This window comes from Branchiostoma floridae, chromosome 1 (genome assembly GCF_000003815.2).
Source record: "Branchiostoma floridae strain S238N-H82 chromosome 1, Bfl_VNyyK, whole genome shotgun sequence".
Lineage (NCBI taxonomy): Eukaryota > Metazoa > Chordata > Leptocardii > Amphioxiformes > Branchiostomatidae > Branchiostoma > Branchiostoma floridae.
The window spans coordinates 12,369,224-12,388,620 of NC_049979.1; the positions used below are offsets into that span (position 1 = coordinate 12,369,224).

At 43.1% G+C, this 19,397-nt stretch overlaps 1 protein-coding gene across 1 annotated transcript in view; it reads right to left on the reverse strand.

Moving 5' to 3' along the window:
* Positions 1 to 936: 936 nt before the first annotated feature.
* Positions 937 to 19,397, reverse strand: part of LOC118429900 (DNA replication licensing factor mcm5-like) — a 33,990-nt gene continuing 15,529 nt past the window's right edge. The window contains exons 15-19 of the mRNA XM_035840531.1: positions 18,464 to 18,579; positions 9,374 to 9,502; positions 8,811 to 8,953; positions 8,096 to 8,223; positions 937 to 2,447 (exon numbers count right to left, since the gene is read on the reverse strand). Of these exons, the coding sequence (XP_035696424.1) occupies positions 2,346 to 2,447; positions 8,096 to 8,223; positions 8,811 to 8,953; positions 9,374 to 9,502; positions 18,464 to 18,579 (618 nt within the window). The 3' untranslated portion in view covers positions 937 to 2,345. The remainder of the gene's footprint in view (positions 2,448 to 8,095; positions 8,224 to 8,810; positions 8,954 to 9,373; positions 9,503 to 18,463; positions 18,580 to 19,397) is intronic.

Genomic DNA, 19,397 nt, shown 5'->3' on the forward strand with positions numbered 1-19,397 from the left:
CAGGAGGGGGGCGCCGGCCACAAAGGTGCTTTTCTTCCGTTTCAGCTTGATTAGTCAGGCTTCTTTGTTCTGAATGTGACAGCGACAAGCCGTAATGGTTAACTCTCGGGACGAGGAAAGTTCAGCCCATGCGGCTGGCTCACCTTGACTCCTGTTGCAACCGGGACGAACAAACACTTCACAAAAGTGCCTCGACAAACAGTTCTTAAATTTACATGTATTTTCAGAACTTTTAACAGGTGAGACGCAGGTTACACAACTTAAAGGAAGCTACAACAGAAGAAAACTCATTGTTACACCTGTCGGTTGTTCAGCCTCCCAATCACAGCCTAAGTTGTTTATTGTGTTTGCAAGTGTTTATTGTGTTTGTAAACAATGCAGATGGTTCCCTCATTTTACTGCTTATCTGTGGCAGACCACAGGCTAAATATGCCATTAGTTCTACAAACAAGCGAGAGTAACCTCAAAGCTGGCTTGCTTCTTTCTTTCAGATCACAACTTGTGATAGAAACAGGTGCGTTTCACAGAATTCAAGGAACTGCGTTGTGTTTCCAAGTCCCATAGTGACTAAGACAAAGGGGGTAACTATAATTGAAGCATCATGGACCAAGTATTGAGGATGGGGTCTTTAATGCGTTTGTGTTCAGGTGACCGACTTGCCCAGGGTTAGTAGAGCATTAGCACTCTCAAGTGCCGGTACAGTGTTTACCGAGGTAAAGCCTGCTAACAAGGAGGGGCTTGTGTGCGCGTGAAACAAGAACGGGTGCATTACGTAGGCGGGGATTATGGGCGAAGATGGGAACCCCAGCTGACGCCATCGCAACTCCTCCTGACGGTCACATCAAGGGATGCGTTACCCATATTCAGTGTCATGTCATGCTGCCCTCTTCAGACAACAGTACACTACTATCACACAGAAATAAACAACAGAGCCAGTTATACAATGCACAGTACATCTTTTAATCATTATCATAATATTACACAAAAAACAGCAAAGCCGACAGGTTAGATTCGACAGGTGAGTCGTAGGGTAGTTATAGTACTACTATGTGCCTCTGTCGGCACACAATAGACACGATGTCACAGTGTTCAGGTAATAAAGGCGCAACCCGACCCCCGACATGTCACCGAAATTAAAGCCTTCTCCCCTTCCACGCAAACAACACTAGCTTTGTGTGCTCATCGATTTATCAAGTGAGCAGAGCCTGCCGCAGATCGGAAAAGAAAGCAAGTCATTCAGGAAGCTAATAGATCAACAAGCATAATAGCACTCTTAATGTGAGGATGTGTTTCCAGAGGGAGGATTACGGCGTCCACAAGTAGCTGCTTAAATAATGCTCCTCTGTACCTCTGTTTTCTCAACACACAGAAACACTGCTATCTCCCCTCCCAACTGTGTAGCATGACTGACACATAAAAAGGTGGCCAATATGCACAGTCGTGACCGGGAAAACAGAGACCCTTTCTCCGCCTGTCAACGTTATATACATCTTTATAACTCGAATCAAAGGTAACCTATGTATAAAATGTTCTCCTAAACTTATCTAAGGATAATAGATCACAAATTCTGACACAATTCTCTTTCACGCTTAATAGCTTCATTGTAGAAAAAGTTCGCCTCCCTAGAAATTTGATAGAGAAAGGAGAACAAAAGCAAGCAGCACGCTAGGCCGGAGCAACAGTCTGTGAAGCGAGGGACCTCTTTCTTGGAATAGGGAACATCAAGGGAATGCTCTCAGCTGGGCTCCCCTGCAGGGGACCTGGATTTGCATGTATAGTGAGTCTGCAGGGGAGCAAAGCTGTCAGAGAACATCGTCTTAGATAAAGACGAGAGCCGCCGATTTCTTTGATGGCGACCCCGTCCGATGTTTACAGTCAACAAATCAGAATTGTCCTCCATCTGACGGTCATCGCTCTGCGTTATTCGAGGGCACGCGGCGGCTGATATAAAAGACTGGAGTGTCACGGGTACTGCCGCACATGGCTTTACAGGACTGTTGCTTCGGCACAGACATGCCCTTGGATCTGCTCGGCCTTCGCGGTGTGTGCCACTACCGTTCAGATGGGAATGGGACGCATGGACTGGAGCTTTGGAACTATCACTTTGTCGGTGTTGGAACTGTACAAACAAACAGGGAGGCGATGGCTGGTTGCTTGTGCTGTGGTGTCGTGGCTCTGAGGAATGCCCAAAGTAGCTATATCTTCCCGGCTCCAGACCACATGGGGTCTGTGTATCTATCCAACTGTACGAGACTCTGATAGATGTGATAGGATTTCACAATATTCTACTGGCTGACTGGAGATGGGGGGTTGGATTTGGGTGCTTGCGATGTTGAGATTGGCAGTTACTTGATCCTATAGAGCATCTTCCTCTGCATCCGGTACTGAATCTCTCCACGACGAATCATCAGAGACAGCACCTTGTGCACAGCACGCTCTGCGTATTTCTGTACAGGGAGGGAAAAAAAAAGGATTTTACATATGATCAATACATGGATCAGTTTCCAGCTGAGAGTCACATCGAGCAGGTTTATGTTTGAGGGTGAAATGTAGTCTATACCAGACTGCATAGGTCAATGATAAAGTAGTTTCTAATTGGCAAAATCAGAAGGATAACATGCCAGAGGAGTTAGCCAGCCTCGGAGTACAGTTTGCGACGTCAGTCAGGAGTTTGTCAGTAGAAGCCTTTTATTACAAACTGTATATAAAAGTAAATCCATCGATCATTCTTAGCCTCTACCAGGCTCCACAGGTTGCTCGAAAATAGTAGAAATTGGCCAAATAGACAGATAACATGACAGAGGAGTTAGAGGTCACAAACTGTACTCCTCGGACAATTTCTACTATTTTTCCAGTGACCTGTGGAGCCTGGTAGAGGCTAAATGATTCCAACAAAGGAACTAGCTAGGTCAACAAAGGAACTAGCTAGGTAGCTAGGTGCTAAAGACTGCATGCTGTTCTCCAAGGCTATTCTGGCATGTTATCTGTCTCTTCAGCCAAAGTCTGGTAGAGGCTAGGTTAAACGATGCTACCACAGCATTCTCTCTGGTGAACTGTAACAGTTACTGTGAAAGTGAGAGTGTGGTATGTCAGCTATGTATCCTCGGCATTTCTGGCTGGTGTTGTCTCAACACGCGGACACTTCCAGAGTGATGGCAAAGCACTGCTTACAGGAAGTGATCCCTTTTGGCATCAGCTCTAGCTGATCGCTGGGCAACAAGGGGAAACAAAACGTCCACACTGGAGCGGGCATTACAGGCTCTTGTACTGTCCCACAACTATCGACAGTCTGGCAGTCTCTGCTGGTTGGACAAGTCTTCTTAAATTCACTTGTCCTAGGCAAAGTACATAAATCTACTTGCCCAAACCAATTTTTCACTTGCCCAAAATTCGAATGTCACCATTATATGCATTTTCAGTTCCAGTAATGGAATTCTTATTACAAGTATATCAAAATCTCACTCAAAATCTTACTTGCCCAATTGGACAAGTGGGGCAGGATATGCACTTGCCCTATCAGCACTTTCACTAGCCCTGGACAAAAAGGGCTAGTGGACTTGTCCAACCCTGACTGTCTCACGACTTTTGACAGTCTGGCAGTCTGCAAACTTCTCATCCTGCACTGTTCTTTCCCTCATTTCCAGCATGAGAAAAAAGGCTATCCTTCGTACTTAGCTCCAAATCCTCCACACAAAGACTCGAATGCTCAAATATACAGCTACCCTAAACCCTACTTCTTCTCCTTTTATGAACAAAGCCCTCTAACTTTTGATGTCTTCTTAGCTTGAAACCTGAAAATGTTGGCACGGACTAAAAAAATCTTCCCTCGAAAATCTCCATAAACAAAACAGAACGTGTTGGCGCCAGAGGTAAGACCTGTACAGTGCATGTCGCCCCCACTTGACACAATGGAGGTGCCACTATGGGTGGGATGCTGCAGCATATTTACAGCTTACGTGCCTGGTCTGACGCCGCCCCTGGTTACACAAGGTAGCTGTCAAGTTCACCTGTCCATTAGCAGACATGGGGACTTTTACGTAGAGCATAATTTGCCATTTCCGGTCCAGATCATTTGTAGTTGGACAGCTCACTTTAATGTAACATTCAACTGGTGTTTAAATTTAGCATGAAGCAAAGCCAACCTACTGCTGTTGCCTTACACTTACTGAATTTAGAGTGTTGATGCACACCTCCCCCATGTTGGAGGTTCTGCATGGGGTCCCAACAATGCTTTATACTGAGTTTGGAAGAATGTCCTAAATACTACGCCAAATTTGGTTGCCTCCATATATATCATGAGAATAAGATGGCTTTTAATAGACAATATAGCACCTGTCTATACTCGTAGTCAAATTAACAATTCTGTTTGACCTTGAGCCATTATGCAAAGGAAAGGAAAGCTACTTGGAATCTCCAAAGTTTTTAAAAATTCTTTTGATAGGGTCAAACCTCTATCTTACTCTCTCCCCCATTGAACCAAGCATTATAGAGACCACTTGGCTACTGAGACCATTTTCTTCAAGTCTCTCAAGTGGTCACTATAGACAGGTTTGACTGTTTAATTTCCACATTCAAAGCTTACCTACGTGCACATCATTCACTTGCCAAAAGTTATACAATGTCTCTGTCAAGTTCACCTGGCAGGACATACCACCAACGCACAATAAAAGTCTACTCATATTACAAGGATAAATAGTGACAGTTTGTCTCAATCAACTTAAACTCAATGCTCTCTTGTAAATTCTTCAATTAGTACCATGATACTTAATTATGGAAGTTAGAAGACCGTTAAATGTGTCGCATGTTCTAGCTTACAACGTTAAACAAATTGTGCTATATGAGTGTTTATCCGATTATAAATTTCAAAAAGCAACATTATAAATTGATGGCTCACTGTTGCAAAACAGTTGAGAAGTATTATACTTTTAAGGAATGCTGCTAGTGTATTCTATGATGCTTATTTCCCTTCCCGCTGATCAGATGTTCCAAGTTCAACTCTTCCCTGATTACAGAATGACGTAAATGGCTGATTGTTGCTGCTTAGAAAAGCTATATATAGAAAAACCTGTTCTCAGTGGTACCTTATCGTCTATGCAACTGTAATTGCTAACAGCCACAAGTGCAAAAACAGTCCCACGCATCATGATTCTGTCTTCACAAGAGGAGCTGTTTTCAGTTCTTTATCAATAAATCTGACGCAAAACGTGACTACCAGAGGAAAGTGACCTGCAAAACAGGAAATAGGCTCGTTTCCTGTAATATATTCCCCTGAACACAGGAACCCGGGAGAGAGGGCAGGTATCAAAACAGACCTCTCCTCTCCACTTTGATCTGTGCCAAGGAGACAAATTTGATTACTGCTACTTGGCCCAAGTTCAAGTACACAGGGGTGGAAAACAAGCTCAAGGGGAAAGATGAGAATACACACACTTGCTGTTCAGAAGTTTGGAGCAACTTCTGAGAAACTCTTAATCCAATGAGTGTGATTGCCACTAAATTGTCAACAGGAGACCCTGCAGCACCTGGTCAGTATAAAAAGAACATGACCCTGTCAGCAGTCAAGGGCATTCAGAGGGGGTTCAAGGCACCTTTGACACTTGTTTCCCCCCATTTTTTTCTGCCAGTGGTTTCAGCTACCTCAAACGTGTGACAATTGACAATGTAAGGTTTTTCCTTCTTCCCCATATCAGGTGTGCTGGAAGGCCTATGGGAGGAGGAAGGTGGTGTAATGAAGGCCCTGCAGACTAAACATGTCCTCCCCCAGTCTTCACTTCCTCACATGGGGTTTCTCCTGTCTTCCTCATCTTTCCAGGGGGAGGGCAGGTATCTACCAGTGGGAAGGATATCCCCTAATCTCCCATTCAAAGACAGGAACCTATGATTTCATGCCCCGTCCATCATCAGGAGTGAAGACAAGCATCGCTGCCACTTACAAGGCTGCATGTTGCAGCCAGGGAATATTTCTGTCAGCAAGAGGGTGTTGATGTCTCCTTTCAAGAAAGAGGCAAATCTTTTGGGACATTTCAGGATATTTGTAAAGGAAACTGAGTTCTCACTCAACTCTTTTCCCATGAGCAACATCTTAAACACTGAAGTGAAACAACTCTGTGAAGGCATGAAGAGAAACTTTCACAGACTGTTGTTACTTTTCATTTTCTATCCCTGTCCTTCGTAGCCATAACTGTGGGAGCCGAACTGAACGAATCATAAGTACTTCCTTGGCTCATCCTTCTATACTTTACCAACATTGCAGACTGTTTTGAATACAAATTGGATGGATACGGAAAATAAGACTTCACATCTTCTACTTCATTCTGTGCACGCTAAAAGGTACAAAGGAAAATGAGCTGACTGCAGTTTGTGCTGAAACAGCAAAAAAAAAGAGACTTTGGCCCAAAGAAGGACAAGCTTGAACTGACTCCTTTACACCTCTTTTTCAAGGCAGTCTGGAAACAACATTTTCCCACCAGTTTGAGATGACTGGTTCCTCCTGTCTTGAACGTGCAACTGTAAAACTTTCAGATTTTACCCGGGTTTCCTGCCAGCTTTGAAGAATATATTGGTCCATATTTCACCACACCACAGGAAGCCTCATTCTGTGAAAACACAGCGTGGGTGTATGGGACTGAAGGGAGCACAAAGGACTGATGGAAGTAGGTCAGAGAAGTGCTGCACAATGGCGCCCTGGGAGGGACAAAGAAGCTCCAATGAAAGAGTCAGTCCTCCACAGGCTTCCCCCTGCTGCTGTTGCTACCGGCAACCCGAGGTCTTCCTCAAAAGGGCAACAGCTACTAGTAATCTCCAAGCGGAAGAAGGGTGGAAAATCTGTAAGTTTTCTAACCAGCCAGTTTTCTGGTGCCATATGCATGATGGATAAAATTTAGCAATGGGCAATCAGGTAAAATGTCATTGATTAATATTGCCAATGATGAAGAAAAAAAAAAAAACATATCAAATGCTGCTTCTGCCATAGCAGTACTGAAAGGTAGGATGAAAATGTACAATGCACAGAATATTATAGAAAATGTTCTGTCACATGACAAGAGAACTCAAGACCGAGATCTTCTCAGTTGAAAAAGAGACCGAGTGTATCTCGAAAGTAGCAAACTACTTGAAGTAGCAAATTTTGCTGTGTGAAATCGTTTAAATATTCTTCAAAATAACATAAAAAATTACTCTTGGAAGAAAAATCTGGAAAAAAAACCAACAACAAATGTTTGGAAAAAAACATGTCGCAAAGTCACCAAGATATTCCTGGTTGTTTCAAAAACATTCTCCAAGCAGATGTGGGTTGGTGATTTATGAATGTTTTTGAGGATTGTTATACATCCTTCTGGTGGTCCACACTCATCTCTCAGAGATTACTGAAAAATATTTTCACAGGAAATGGGTTCCCCTCAACACAGTAAATCATTGTTCTTGAACATGTATCTTGGGAACAACAAGAGTTCCTGGGGGTCAAACCGGGTCAGAACATGTTGCACCTGCTTGAGTGAAAGGCAGAGGAAGTGTAGCCAGTTGCATACTTGACAGGGAACCATGGTTACAAAAACAGATGTCTGACAGGTGGCCACCCATCAAGATGGTGATATTGTATCTATTGTGACATAACCAAAGGTGGGGGGTGAAGGCTTCTTACCCTGATGGGTTGGGGCTTGAAGACATCAATCTTCAAGGTGGCAAAGTAGTTTTATGGTTGGGGTTGTTGACTTACAATCTTAAGATTCTTGGTTCCAAATCCGCAGCAGTCAAGAGCATTAATAACCACTTCAGTGACAGTCGTCAGCACCATAAAGCCCTAGCAGTCCCAATCATATTATGCTACTGGGTAAGGCACTTAAACACCTATTTTGTCACTCCACTCAAGTGGAAATGAGTACCTAGCTGCAGTTAGGGATTGTCATCTACCATGTGACATTAAGTTGTCCTGGAGGCCCCATATTTGAGGAAAGGCTAACCTCACCATATGAAAGTACTAGATGTATTGAAGGAGTATTAAATGTTACAGAAGCAGACATAAAACAGCAAAAAAACAAGCATAGACTTCCCAAACTTTTACAACTAGCTGTCTCTGCTATTCATTCCTCGTCCTCACCTGTCTGGTGAAGTCCTGGATGATGGCGTGCTCGGACACCTGTGACCCGATGGCGAACCTCCGCTTCAGCTGTTTCTCAATGCGCCCGAGCTCCTCCATGTCTTCTGTTGTGGTGAATCCCTCAGTGCCTGGAGAAGGAACAGGTTTAGTACAGAATTTGTACTTGTATTTACTGTAAAAAAAAATGGGGCAAAAGAGACAAAATCTTTGTTCTGTTGCAGTACCAAGGTCACACACCATACCCTATCCACATTATATAATAATAAAATATCATTCAGAATTTGTACTCTTATGCTGACCAGAAATATCCAGGAACACAAAGACAAACAGACATACACATACACTTCAAAACAAATCGTAGGTGACAATATGAAATTAGAACATAGTTGGCATCAGTTAACAAAACCTCATTCCCTACAATATAAATGGATGGCTAGGCAATGAAACATCCCTCTGTACATGTATCTGTATTGTTAAGTCAGTATAACAGTGTTAGAGTCATTGGTAAGCTGGTGTTTTAGTAACGAACCAGATTTGCAAGCACATAGCCACAGCTGGTTGACACACCTAACCTTTGCACATCCGAGTGATGTTTGAAGAGCTATCACCAGCTACCCGTTGACAACATATCAGCTAAGAACCAGTAGATTACATTCCCTTGATTCCTGCTCAAACTTTGGCAGGTTTTCAAAGCGGGTAAAAGACCGGGAGTTACCTGACAGGTCGCCTGACATGGCAGCGTCCAGGGTGGAGACCTGGAACAGGCGCAACGCTTCGTCCACGTGAACCTCGGTCGCAAACGGAGACAGCTGCATCTTGGCCTGTGCCTCCGAGATGCGAATGATAGCCTCAAGTTGCCTGCAGATACATATGTTTGAGTGAAAAGGTGTTTGACGAAACAATAACCAACTAGAAAGGCCACATTTTCACGGTTGTTTAAAAAAACTGTAAATCATACAAAGCAGCTTCAAAATTAGAAAAATTTATGCCGTGGACTGCAAAAACAAATATCGAAATATCAGAAAACGTATACTTATGTCACAGAATATTCCAAGTTCAAAGAGGATGTGAACCAACAAAATGAAAAATCTATTGTTCAGTTAACTATATTCTGTGAGTTCAGTCCTATGTTCAACTTTGCTGACCACTTAGATTTCATACCGAAGCAACTTTTTTTATTCGCACGCTTGCATCAGTTTTTTGGTTTCCAGAGGATGTCATCCATATAATCAAATCAACATGGCCTTATAGTAAAAAACAAAGTTATTGGCTTCACACCTGACAGTGATGGGGATGGCATTCCTCTTCTCAGACTCGCGCTCATGGTCCCGTGCTCCGTTCCGCATCAGCACGTAGCGGTTCTTCAGCTTCTCCGCGGCTTCCTTCGATAGGCGAGGCCCACACTTGCTGCAGGCGATAAAAGGTTTCACATTAAATAGGTGCTTGGTTTTATCAAGTTGGTCCTGTAAATCACCATATACTTAACTACAGTCAAGCCTGTAAAAGTGATCACCTCTACAGGAAGACCAACAGGCCAATGTGACCACTTTTTGGAGATCCTTGCAAACAAGTAGCGAGAGCCCAGTCTTTTGTGACCACTTGTTCACATGGACCAGATTTTATCGGCATTGATCTTCTTGGGCAATTTTGACTGTAGTTTCATCAGGCTGCTCAATCACTGAGCATTAGGTTTTTTTTTGCAGACAACCAGTAACAATACCTGCTGACCCTTTGATGATTTCTCTGCTGAGTTCCTCAGGGTAACAAAGGTTGGTTCTACTGCCCTTTGCAAGGTACACGTAAACATTAATACTTACTTACTTTATACTTCTAAGGAGCCCACTCTCCTGTTATTTTCTATGTATCATTTTGTTTCATATCCAGAAGCCAAGAAATCAAATTGGTCTTGCCCAATGATACCCCTGTAAGGACATGACTTTGTGAACTTGTTATTTATAATTTGAAACATGGTTCTCATTTGTGTGCCCAAGTTTAAAATGCAACCTCACCTGAATACTACACCTGTCTCAGAAGCTGTCAAGTAACGCTATAAATAGTACCTTGCTATAACTGTTTGTGACATTAGTTCACCACGCTTCTTGGAAAGGATAGGCTTGGCCTGGAAGCACTCAACCCAAGACCAGAATCCAAGCTACCATCAAAAACGACTTGTCAAAGACAAGTGACAAGCAGTTCATATATAACTTGGGTCACATTTCCAGCTTTCGAGAGCACAAAAGTATGATATAAAGGGTCCTGAGCATAACTTCTTTGTATATATATATATATATAAACACTCTTATTTTTTTGTTTCCGCTAACATTACAGGCTGCGGGTGGCCGGGCCCCGGTTTGGAAATATGACCGTAGCAATAGTCCACTTCCAATAGTCAGCAATAGTCAGGTTCCTTTGGCTAGCTTCTGTTGACTTGGCCATCAGATATCTACATTTAGGAATATAATGTCAGCAATTTTGTGGACATCTTATATAGTGAACTTCATAAACCAACAACAATGCTTGGGTTTGCTTTTTTTTCTGATTTGAAACCAGAAGAAAAGTCTTAAAAGATTTGAGGACCAAGAAATCAACTTGGCATGGCCTTCATTTATAAAGTCACAGCAAACTTTTGGTGGCAAATCCCATTAGTATGGCATATCCTTTCTACAACACATGAAAGTGCCTTCAGTGTGTGTTTTTATAGGCATCATGCCATCCCTTGGACAGGGAAGACACCTCTAACTGCCAGAGCTAATTCAAAACTGTGTCATGTCCTCAGATGGTGTCCATGCACCTGCCAAAACGAGTCAGGCACTGTATCTTGTCACTGTTCTCACTTTACACAATGGAATCATTTCCAGCATTGTCAAGTAAGAAACAACAGGTTCTCTTGCTTTATATTTCCTTGATACCAGTCATAAAGCCATCACACCAGATACGACTTTGTTTGTTAGAAAGAATACTTGGATGTGCTCAGGAAAAAGCCAGCATGTATAGTGATAAACTGTGGTGTTTCCTTGCAACATATTTTTTAAAATGATTATCTTTGCACTTCTAACTTTATTTCATTTTAACTGATAAAATGGTTTTAAAAAGTAAAAAAAATCTTTCAGTTCGAGAAGTATTTGAAGCTTATCTATTCAGGCTGGCACCATACCAGTCAACAGCAAAACCCTGAGGTCTCAGTAGCCCAGTTTTATGTCACCATGCATTACTCACAAGAGTGCTTTACGACAAGTCATCCTTACACGAGGCACAACACCCCAGATCAATCGTCAAAACATCCTCTATTTTCCATGACCTGTGGGCTTGTTCTCACTAGCAAACCAGGGCTGACAGTATTTTCTGATGCTGGAAGATTTCTTACCCCTGACAGGTATGCTACTATTACACCACCTCTTCCTGTTGGGGGACCTGGTGCTGCCGCCCCTTCAATCAAAAACAGCAATGGTTTGTTTTCTTTTTAATTCCTCAGTGACGCATCTTTCCATCATTTCCCAAATCCAGAAGATTTCTAAGAAGAGAAATCTCTCCCAAACTATGACTTTTTTAAATTCTTCCTGCTGAGGTTGCTTTTTTCATTCACGAAATTTGTACTAGCTACAGGGCTAGGGAGCTGGGAGGATGTTTAAGCAGAAGGAAATAGCACACTTTCACTTTCACACTGGCAGGCATACCAAAACATACTCTTTCCATAGGAGGGGAGTATCTTTCCTTCTGTCTTGTTTCCTGACAGGACCAGCATTTAACCTGTCACAATCCCCCTACAACTTTCCATGTTTGACCATAACTTACTTTATGTCATACCTGAGCTGTGATAAGATTCGATGCGGTGTGCAAGATCTTGGTTTATCACATGGGATTCCATAGAATGATTCAAACAAACCTCGTGTGCAGCATGTGAGCCACTGTCGAAAATTCGAAAACCTGATTTGGACATTTAAATTGCTGTTGTTACAACTTTTGTCCCCCTCTGTCCCAGCCCTGCCTTTTCAAAACTGCCCAAGAAGACCACTCGGAGACCAATACTGATGTCTGGTCAATGTATGTGGATAAGTGGTCACCTTGGGACAGGATTGTCAATAAAAAAACAATCTAAGGGACCTCCAAAAAGTGGTCACCTGTACAGTGTACAGGATATGCCTTATATGCATGGTTACAGAAGGATGTAATATACATTTAAGGCACCTGTGGTAGCTAGGGAAAGGGCATCACAGGACAATAACCAGAAACTTGTACAAGGCGTAGCTCAATTTTCTGTCTGTCCACAGTAAATCACCCACAGGAGTCAAAATGCTTTGATCATCCAAGTCCTTGGAGGTAAGGCAGTGTTGTTTTTAGACTTTTGCCAGATTGAGAAATCAGCGCTTGAGGCAATCCTACCCTGACAAATGCTCATTTGGACGGATATTTGCTCTCTTTATACAGGAATCTTCATTCCAAAACTTGCGTCACCTTTGCATTTCCTGCCACTGGGGATAAGTAAGGGCCACAAAGGTGTCAGAGGCGAGAGGATGGGGTGTTACATAACTTACAACTTTTGTCCCCGTTCCAGCCCTCCAGACCTCAGAGCTTTGGGTGATCCTACCTGCTGTTGGAATAAACCATGTTGTACTCCATACATGTATAAAAATCATAGAGAAATACTTTCTACAGTCAAAACTGCCCAAGAAGACCACTTGGGGACCAATATTGCCTAGCCACCTCCGACAGAATTGTCAATGGAAAAAACAATCTAAGGGATCTCCAAAAAGTGGTCACCTGTACAGTGTACAGGTAAGGCTTTACATGGATGGGTAATATAAGGCACCTGTGGTAGCTAGGGAAAGGTCATCACAGGACAATGGCCAGAAACTTGTACAAGGCGTAGCTCAATTTTCTGTCTGTCCAACAGTAAATCACCCACAGGAGTCAAAATGCTTTGATCATCGAAGTCCTTGGAGGTAAGGCAGTGTTGTTTTTAGACTTTTGCCAGATTGAGAAATCAGCGCTTGAGGCAATCCTACCCTGACAAATGCTCATTTGGACGGATATTTGCTCTCTTTATACAGGAATCTTCATTCCAAAACTTGCGTCACCTTTGCATTTCCTGCCACTGGGGATTAGTAAGGGCCACAGAGGCGAGAGGATGGGGTGTGTCTCAGGGGCTCTGTTACATTTCCTGGGATCAAAGATGGAAACGGGCAGTCGTACCCATTGTGAGCCAAGGCCATCAAGGAAGGGACAAAACCAAACTAATAAAACATTCTACAAATTCAAGGGATGCCCTTCATGTTTTCAGCATTAGGTCACAACTATGTAATTTCTTGCTTTGGGATTTTCAACAACAAAAAAAAAGAAGATAAACTGTACAATGCTAAACTTTCTTCGGACACAAAGGTATACATAGATCAAAATTTCAATGACTACTGTCAACTTCTTCAGGATTAATAATGAAGTATCTGAATGAAAAGGATCAGATTCAATTTTTCACCCCAGCCTTTTCTTGCTAAAACTTCACCAGAAAGAGCCAGAGAACTGACAAATTAAAATTAAAAGAATAATTATGCAGTTCAGCCACCCCCCCTTCCCCATCTCCTTTCTTTGCTAGGTCATAGATCTAATGATCTGTTGTCAATTTCTTTGATCACTCTAGTCTTATCATATTCAAGGACCACAAGAAGCATGAAAGCCTATGTATGGCTACGTTCATCACACAATATACCTTTTTTCTCTCTCCTCCACTTAAAAAAAGGTACTTTACAACGCCACAAAGCTGTGTTTGTATTGGAGACATGGAACCAGTTATGGAAACAAATGTGGCTTTCTAAATTCCCTTTGTGCCAGTGTTTCCAGAGGAAATCTACCCACATATTTTTCGGCCTTGGGATTCCCCTGAAGGAGAGATTCCCCTGTTGTCGGCCGTTTTCTTTTTTACTTTCCAACAACACCGTGCCAGGCCGCATCTGGGACTCCTTGTCCTCCAAACAAGCGAGAAGGGCAACATCCAAGTTTATGAAACACGGGAGGCAAAGCACGGGTCAGCGACATGGCCACTTAACAGGAGTTTGAAACTTGGTGTTGATAGATCAGTGGGGAAAAACAAAGGCCTCCCCGTAGGTGGTACCTGCGACAGCCGCGGGCCTTACGGGCAAAAACGTGCCCGGCACGACTTGGCGCCCCACTGGCTGGGCGAAACATTAACATTCTTGCTTCGGAGAGGGTGACACGGTTCGCTTCTGTCCCTCATGGATGGGAACAACATGGCAGCGTCGCTGTTGGCAAGGACAGAGTGTGCGACCATTGCAGCAACACAGTCGAGCATAGGGGGCCCCAGTGATTTGTATCCGATATACTGTGATTGTATCCGAGATACTGTGATATACTGTGTTGATATTGATACTGTTACTGTTACAACTTGCAAAGGGGGCTTTTCTATTGTTTTGTAATGAAGGTAATTATTATTTCATTAAATTTGGCCCTCATAATACAGTATATCGTGATTCTGATTTCAGGGGTAGGATGCCCCCAGAGCTCCCCTATAAATAACTCTTACACCTGTGTCACTTATGTCGCTCTTCAGCACTAAGATGCCCCCTATGCTGTGAAAAAATCCTGGTGAGAACCTTGAATTTGCAGGGCTTCTGCTTGGCTTCCCCAGACCACAGGTGCAGTCTGTTGCCAGTTTTCCCTTGACCATGGCGGTAGCTACAGTAGCTGCACGATATCAATCACCTATGGTTTTGTACAGTCCACAGCCCCCCCTCTCTTACCGTCTGCCTCACTTCCCCACCATTTGGCTAACTACGCAACAACAGGAACAAAAAGTCACCACCAGAAAAAGGTGATGATGAGGCAACTTTTCATGCTGACGTGCAAAAAAACGAAATTTTCAACCCCGACTTCTAACTACACCTGAATGTAACTGCGAAAGGTGCACAAGGACATGCCTCCCTAAGTAAGGCATACTGCATTACACCGTTGATAGCATACCACCTTCTTTCCTCACTGTGTTCAGATAGTATCTGTCTTCACTACATGTGTACTAAGCAAGGGCTGGCTGACGTACGGAGCACAGCCAAGGTGCTGAACAGGCTCCTAGGCTTAACGAAGTTTAGAGTAAGGCCAAGGTCAGGCAATTCCACATTCTAGGAATCCAAGGGGAAAACTGCGACAATCTAGGGTTTAAGCATCCTCGGCTGGGATCACTGTCAACAATCAGTACTTTAACACCCAGTTTAAGAGGGGGGAAAAGCAGTCACGTCAATTATGCACTAATGTGAGCCTTACTTCCTTGATTTAATTTGCTGAATGAGTCAGAGATTTCCTCAAACACTTGACTTTTTGGCAGGAGTATCAGCTCAACAGGAGCTTGAAAGCACGAGGCACAATATATACTGTCTAAGATAGTTCAACCCTATATTATAGGGTTGAGCTGCTTGAAGTGTAAGTTAAAGGGGCATTCCACTCTAGAAGGGAGTCCAAAATTCCAAACAATGATGTGTCAATGAATACATAATCAGCCGAATTTTGTGGAATTCACCTTGGGATGAATTACGTGATGTGCGTTTTATAAAACAATAATGACACTCACTAAACCCATGCAGACCCTACCCATGCATTCCCCATACACAGACACTTTGTTTATCGTACATATTTTCGGAATAAATGAGGTACGCTGAGCACACCGAGAAGGCAAATTGCTCATAAGATAGCAAAGAATACAAGAACAAGACAAAATTTCAATAGTTTGGTAACCTTACCTAAAAGTTCTGCATTGTATTCAGCCATAGGATTAATTCAATTAGAGGGTACTTGGGGGGTTTAGTAGAAGACTGAATGCTTTTGAGGCATGTGGAGCAACTGGGTACTTAATCGTATAATGTGAACTCATATGCAGTTATCACTTCCTAAAATGAGTATCTATCGGAAAATAACACTCCCGTGTGGAGTGGAATGCCCCTTTAAGTATTGTTCAATATCAAGCTAAAATAAGAAAAGTAGCCAAAGGCTAGGGAATGGCAGGGAAAGCAGTGGATGTAGTTGTTAGTCTTCTCGTACACCAAATAGCAGTTACTCAATCAACTGGATACTATATCCAGTTGCTTGAGTAACTGCTGTTTGGTATATCTTATCACCTGGATGTCTATCCTTCATCAATGTCTTCACCTCTTAAAATCATGGGTCCAAAAATTATAGAAAAAGTGGTGCTTTTCATCTTCCTCTGCTCCTTCCTCTGCCAAACAAGATGCCATCTGTCTAGGTACACTAGTACAGTATTTCAAGGAGGTTGAAAAAAGGAACCTCCTTGAGTATTTGAATGAGTGTCTTATTACCATTATGTTAATCACAGTCCTTTCCACATGTATGTTTCCTATCATAATGTCTCTACCATGTATCTTTCACAAGTTCAGGTATCTGCAATTAGCCTTTGGGCACGAACTTGCAAAGAAACTTTTAATCATTAATACTGACTCTTTTGACACGGTTATGTGAGGAGTATGCATAGGACAAAAAATGGCCAAAAAGGAAGACGATCTTACATGTATGTGATGCCCTGGGAACACAACTAAAAATAAAAAATACACAGCATGTCCAAAGTAAATTTCTCATGAGCATCAATGAAATGAAGAACCTTTTAACCTTTTAAGACAATCGTCTTAAAAAGCTTTCCACCTTTAGAGGAGTGTTGGAAGGACCATTATGGTATCCTTGACTGTGTACTTCCTGATCTGAACTTTCCCACAATGCCGACTGATGATGGTGACATTCCTGGGACCGTGGCTCTGTTTATTTGGAAACTGTGGCCCAGTCGTGTGCATCGCTGCAGAAAGAAACACCAGCCCCACCTGCCAACAGACAGGCCTGCCGACAAGTACCCTGATCCAAGTTCACGTAGCGCTGATGTCCTTAAAAACCCCTTCTGCCACCAAGCCCTAAGACTGATTGGCTAATACTAGTAGTCCTTCAGCCCTGATGACATTCCAAAAGAATTCTTTTGAAGTATTTTAAGGGACAGGATAATTTTTCAGCAAGGCTTTTTGAAGACGTACAAAGTGATCTCGTGTGGCTGGGCGCCATGTTTACCACGATGCTGGCTACTTCTTTCAAAATATTTCTCCCAAGTCTGCAAACAATGGGGAATGTGTCTGCGAGAAGAAGCACTAATGACTTCAAGTACAGATCCTCTTGTCCGCGAGGCCCAGACAAAACATCCACAATCACTCCCCTTATCCCAGAGATATCTCTCCTGCTGGTGTGAAAGCATCCTTGGGGGCAATCATGTATTTACAACGAAACAGTGAGTTACAGGATAGCTTCCTCTCAAAGGGTATCCCTTCAAGCACATACTGCAGGGCTTAAAAGACTGTTTTGTGCATCGATGAAGGGAAGATATACAGGTAACACAGCACAAAAGTTACTCAAGTAACGGGATATTTCATAGACGTTTCAAACTAACCTGCACAACTGTACCCAACAAATCTAATGAAGGAAGGATGTCTACAGTTCCTGAATCAGTACTTGATGCTACACTACTTATTTCTGTCCCCTTCAGTCCAGTAAAAGAACATGTTTAAAGGTTACTCATTTGCCATTGTAGACCTTTAACTCTACTCCATTGTTATGTACAATAACCTGCAATAAGGTAAAGATAGTCCCGTAAGGGCAGTGGGTTGTTATCCTCAGTGTCTAGGGTACAGTATTGGGACCAATCATCGCCTGTTACGTCCTTAAACAGAAGTCAGGTACCCATTTTTACGGCTGGGAGGAGTGAAGACCTTTCCCGAGGCCACTATGAAGGATATGAACCCAGGACCTCTGGCTTCTGGGCCAAACACCCTGCAGTTACGCCACAAGACTCCGACCACATGAGCAGTGGCATTTCGAGCCCTGGGCCTAATCTCACAGCAGCTGACGTTAGTGCAAGGGCATCTGAGGATCGGCCTGATATGTTCACAACAGTGCAGAGACAGCAACAAGGCACTTAAGCTAGTCTCCACACAGAGAGGGGCCAGCCTTTCACAGTGCATTTGCCTTTTGGACGTTATCAACAGAAGTGCTGTGCTTACTGCATACCTGTGACAGTAGCAACATGTACTTCTTGAGTGTGTTGACATTCCACTCTCGCTCTGTTTTTTTTGAAAGTCATTTTTGGGGGGTTAGTTTAAGTTACGACACATGATGGTGCCTATGGCAGTGCCCATCTCCGATTGAAGCCCTTGGGCCACACAACTTTGTGCAAGTCACTACATCAGGGGGCTAGTCTGCTGGAAGAAATTTGTGTGTGTTCAGTGTCTGTCGCAAGCTTATAACACATTATGACCCCCCTTCCCTTCACCTCCTAGAGGGAAACAGAATCGGAGTTGACAAAAATAACTGAATCTACAGTACCTGCGACAGTAGCCGATGTACTTCTTGAGTGTGTTGACGTCGAGTTCTCCCTCGGAGGCGGGCTGCGTGGAGGCCAGGGCGTTCATGTGCACATTCATGACGTGCTTGGCCAGGGTCTGGGGGAGACACAGACAAGAGTCGCTTTGTGGTAGCAGTGCAAAACTATGGCTTTGGTATGAGGGGTAAAAGATCTTGTCAGTGATAAATCTTATGTAAGTACCACCTGAGGCTAGCAGTGATAAAAAAATGAACATGCAACTGTGCTGCCATGACCGGATGTTACCTTTAGGTCCTCAACACTAGTCTGAAAGAATGGCTCTGGTATGATGAGAGAAAGATTTGGTAAATGATAAACCTTGAAAGTGTGCAAGGATGTTCAAGGGTGTAACAGAACAATACCGCAATTGTCTTTTGGGAACAGGTCGAATACGCAAAAATAAAAATTCTAATAACTGCAGAGAATGTAGTATTCAGTTAGCATAGAAGTGGTAAATGCACTCAAATACTGTATATTACAATTCATTTATTAGCCACTTGGACAGCTTTCTGCTCAGTTCTGACAGACTATTCTTTGTATGTCAGAAAAGTTAGCAGCCTTTGGAGGGCTGACGTCAGAGTTGCGTTGCGCGGTAGAGGGCAAAAAATGGGAAGACGATTTGGGTGTGACTTAAAATCCTTGAAAATCCTTCTTTTCCTTGAAAATTTTTGCCCAATCTGGAGACTTTTTGAGTTAGAAGAGACATGTAGGGTCTAAGCTTTCCTGTTTGGGTCAAAATTTGTTCAGTTCAGCAGTTCAGCTGGTGTAAGGACAGGTTTTAGTTATAGGGTGCTACTGGTTGTATCAGGAGGGAAAAGGGGTCAGAGGTGAGGTTTCTTTCATAGAGCGAGCTTTTCTCGGAGAATGAGCAGAACAACCCTCTGTTTTCTTTGAATG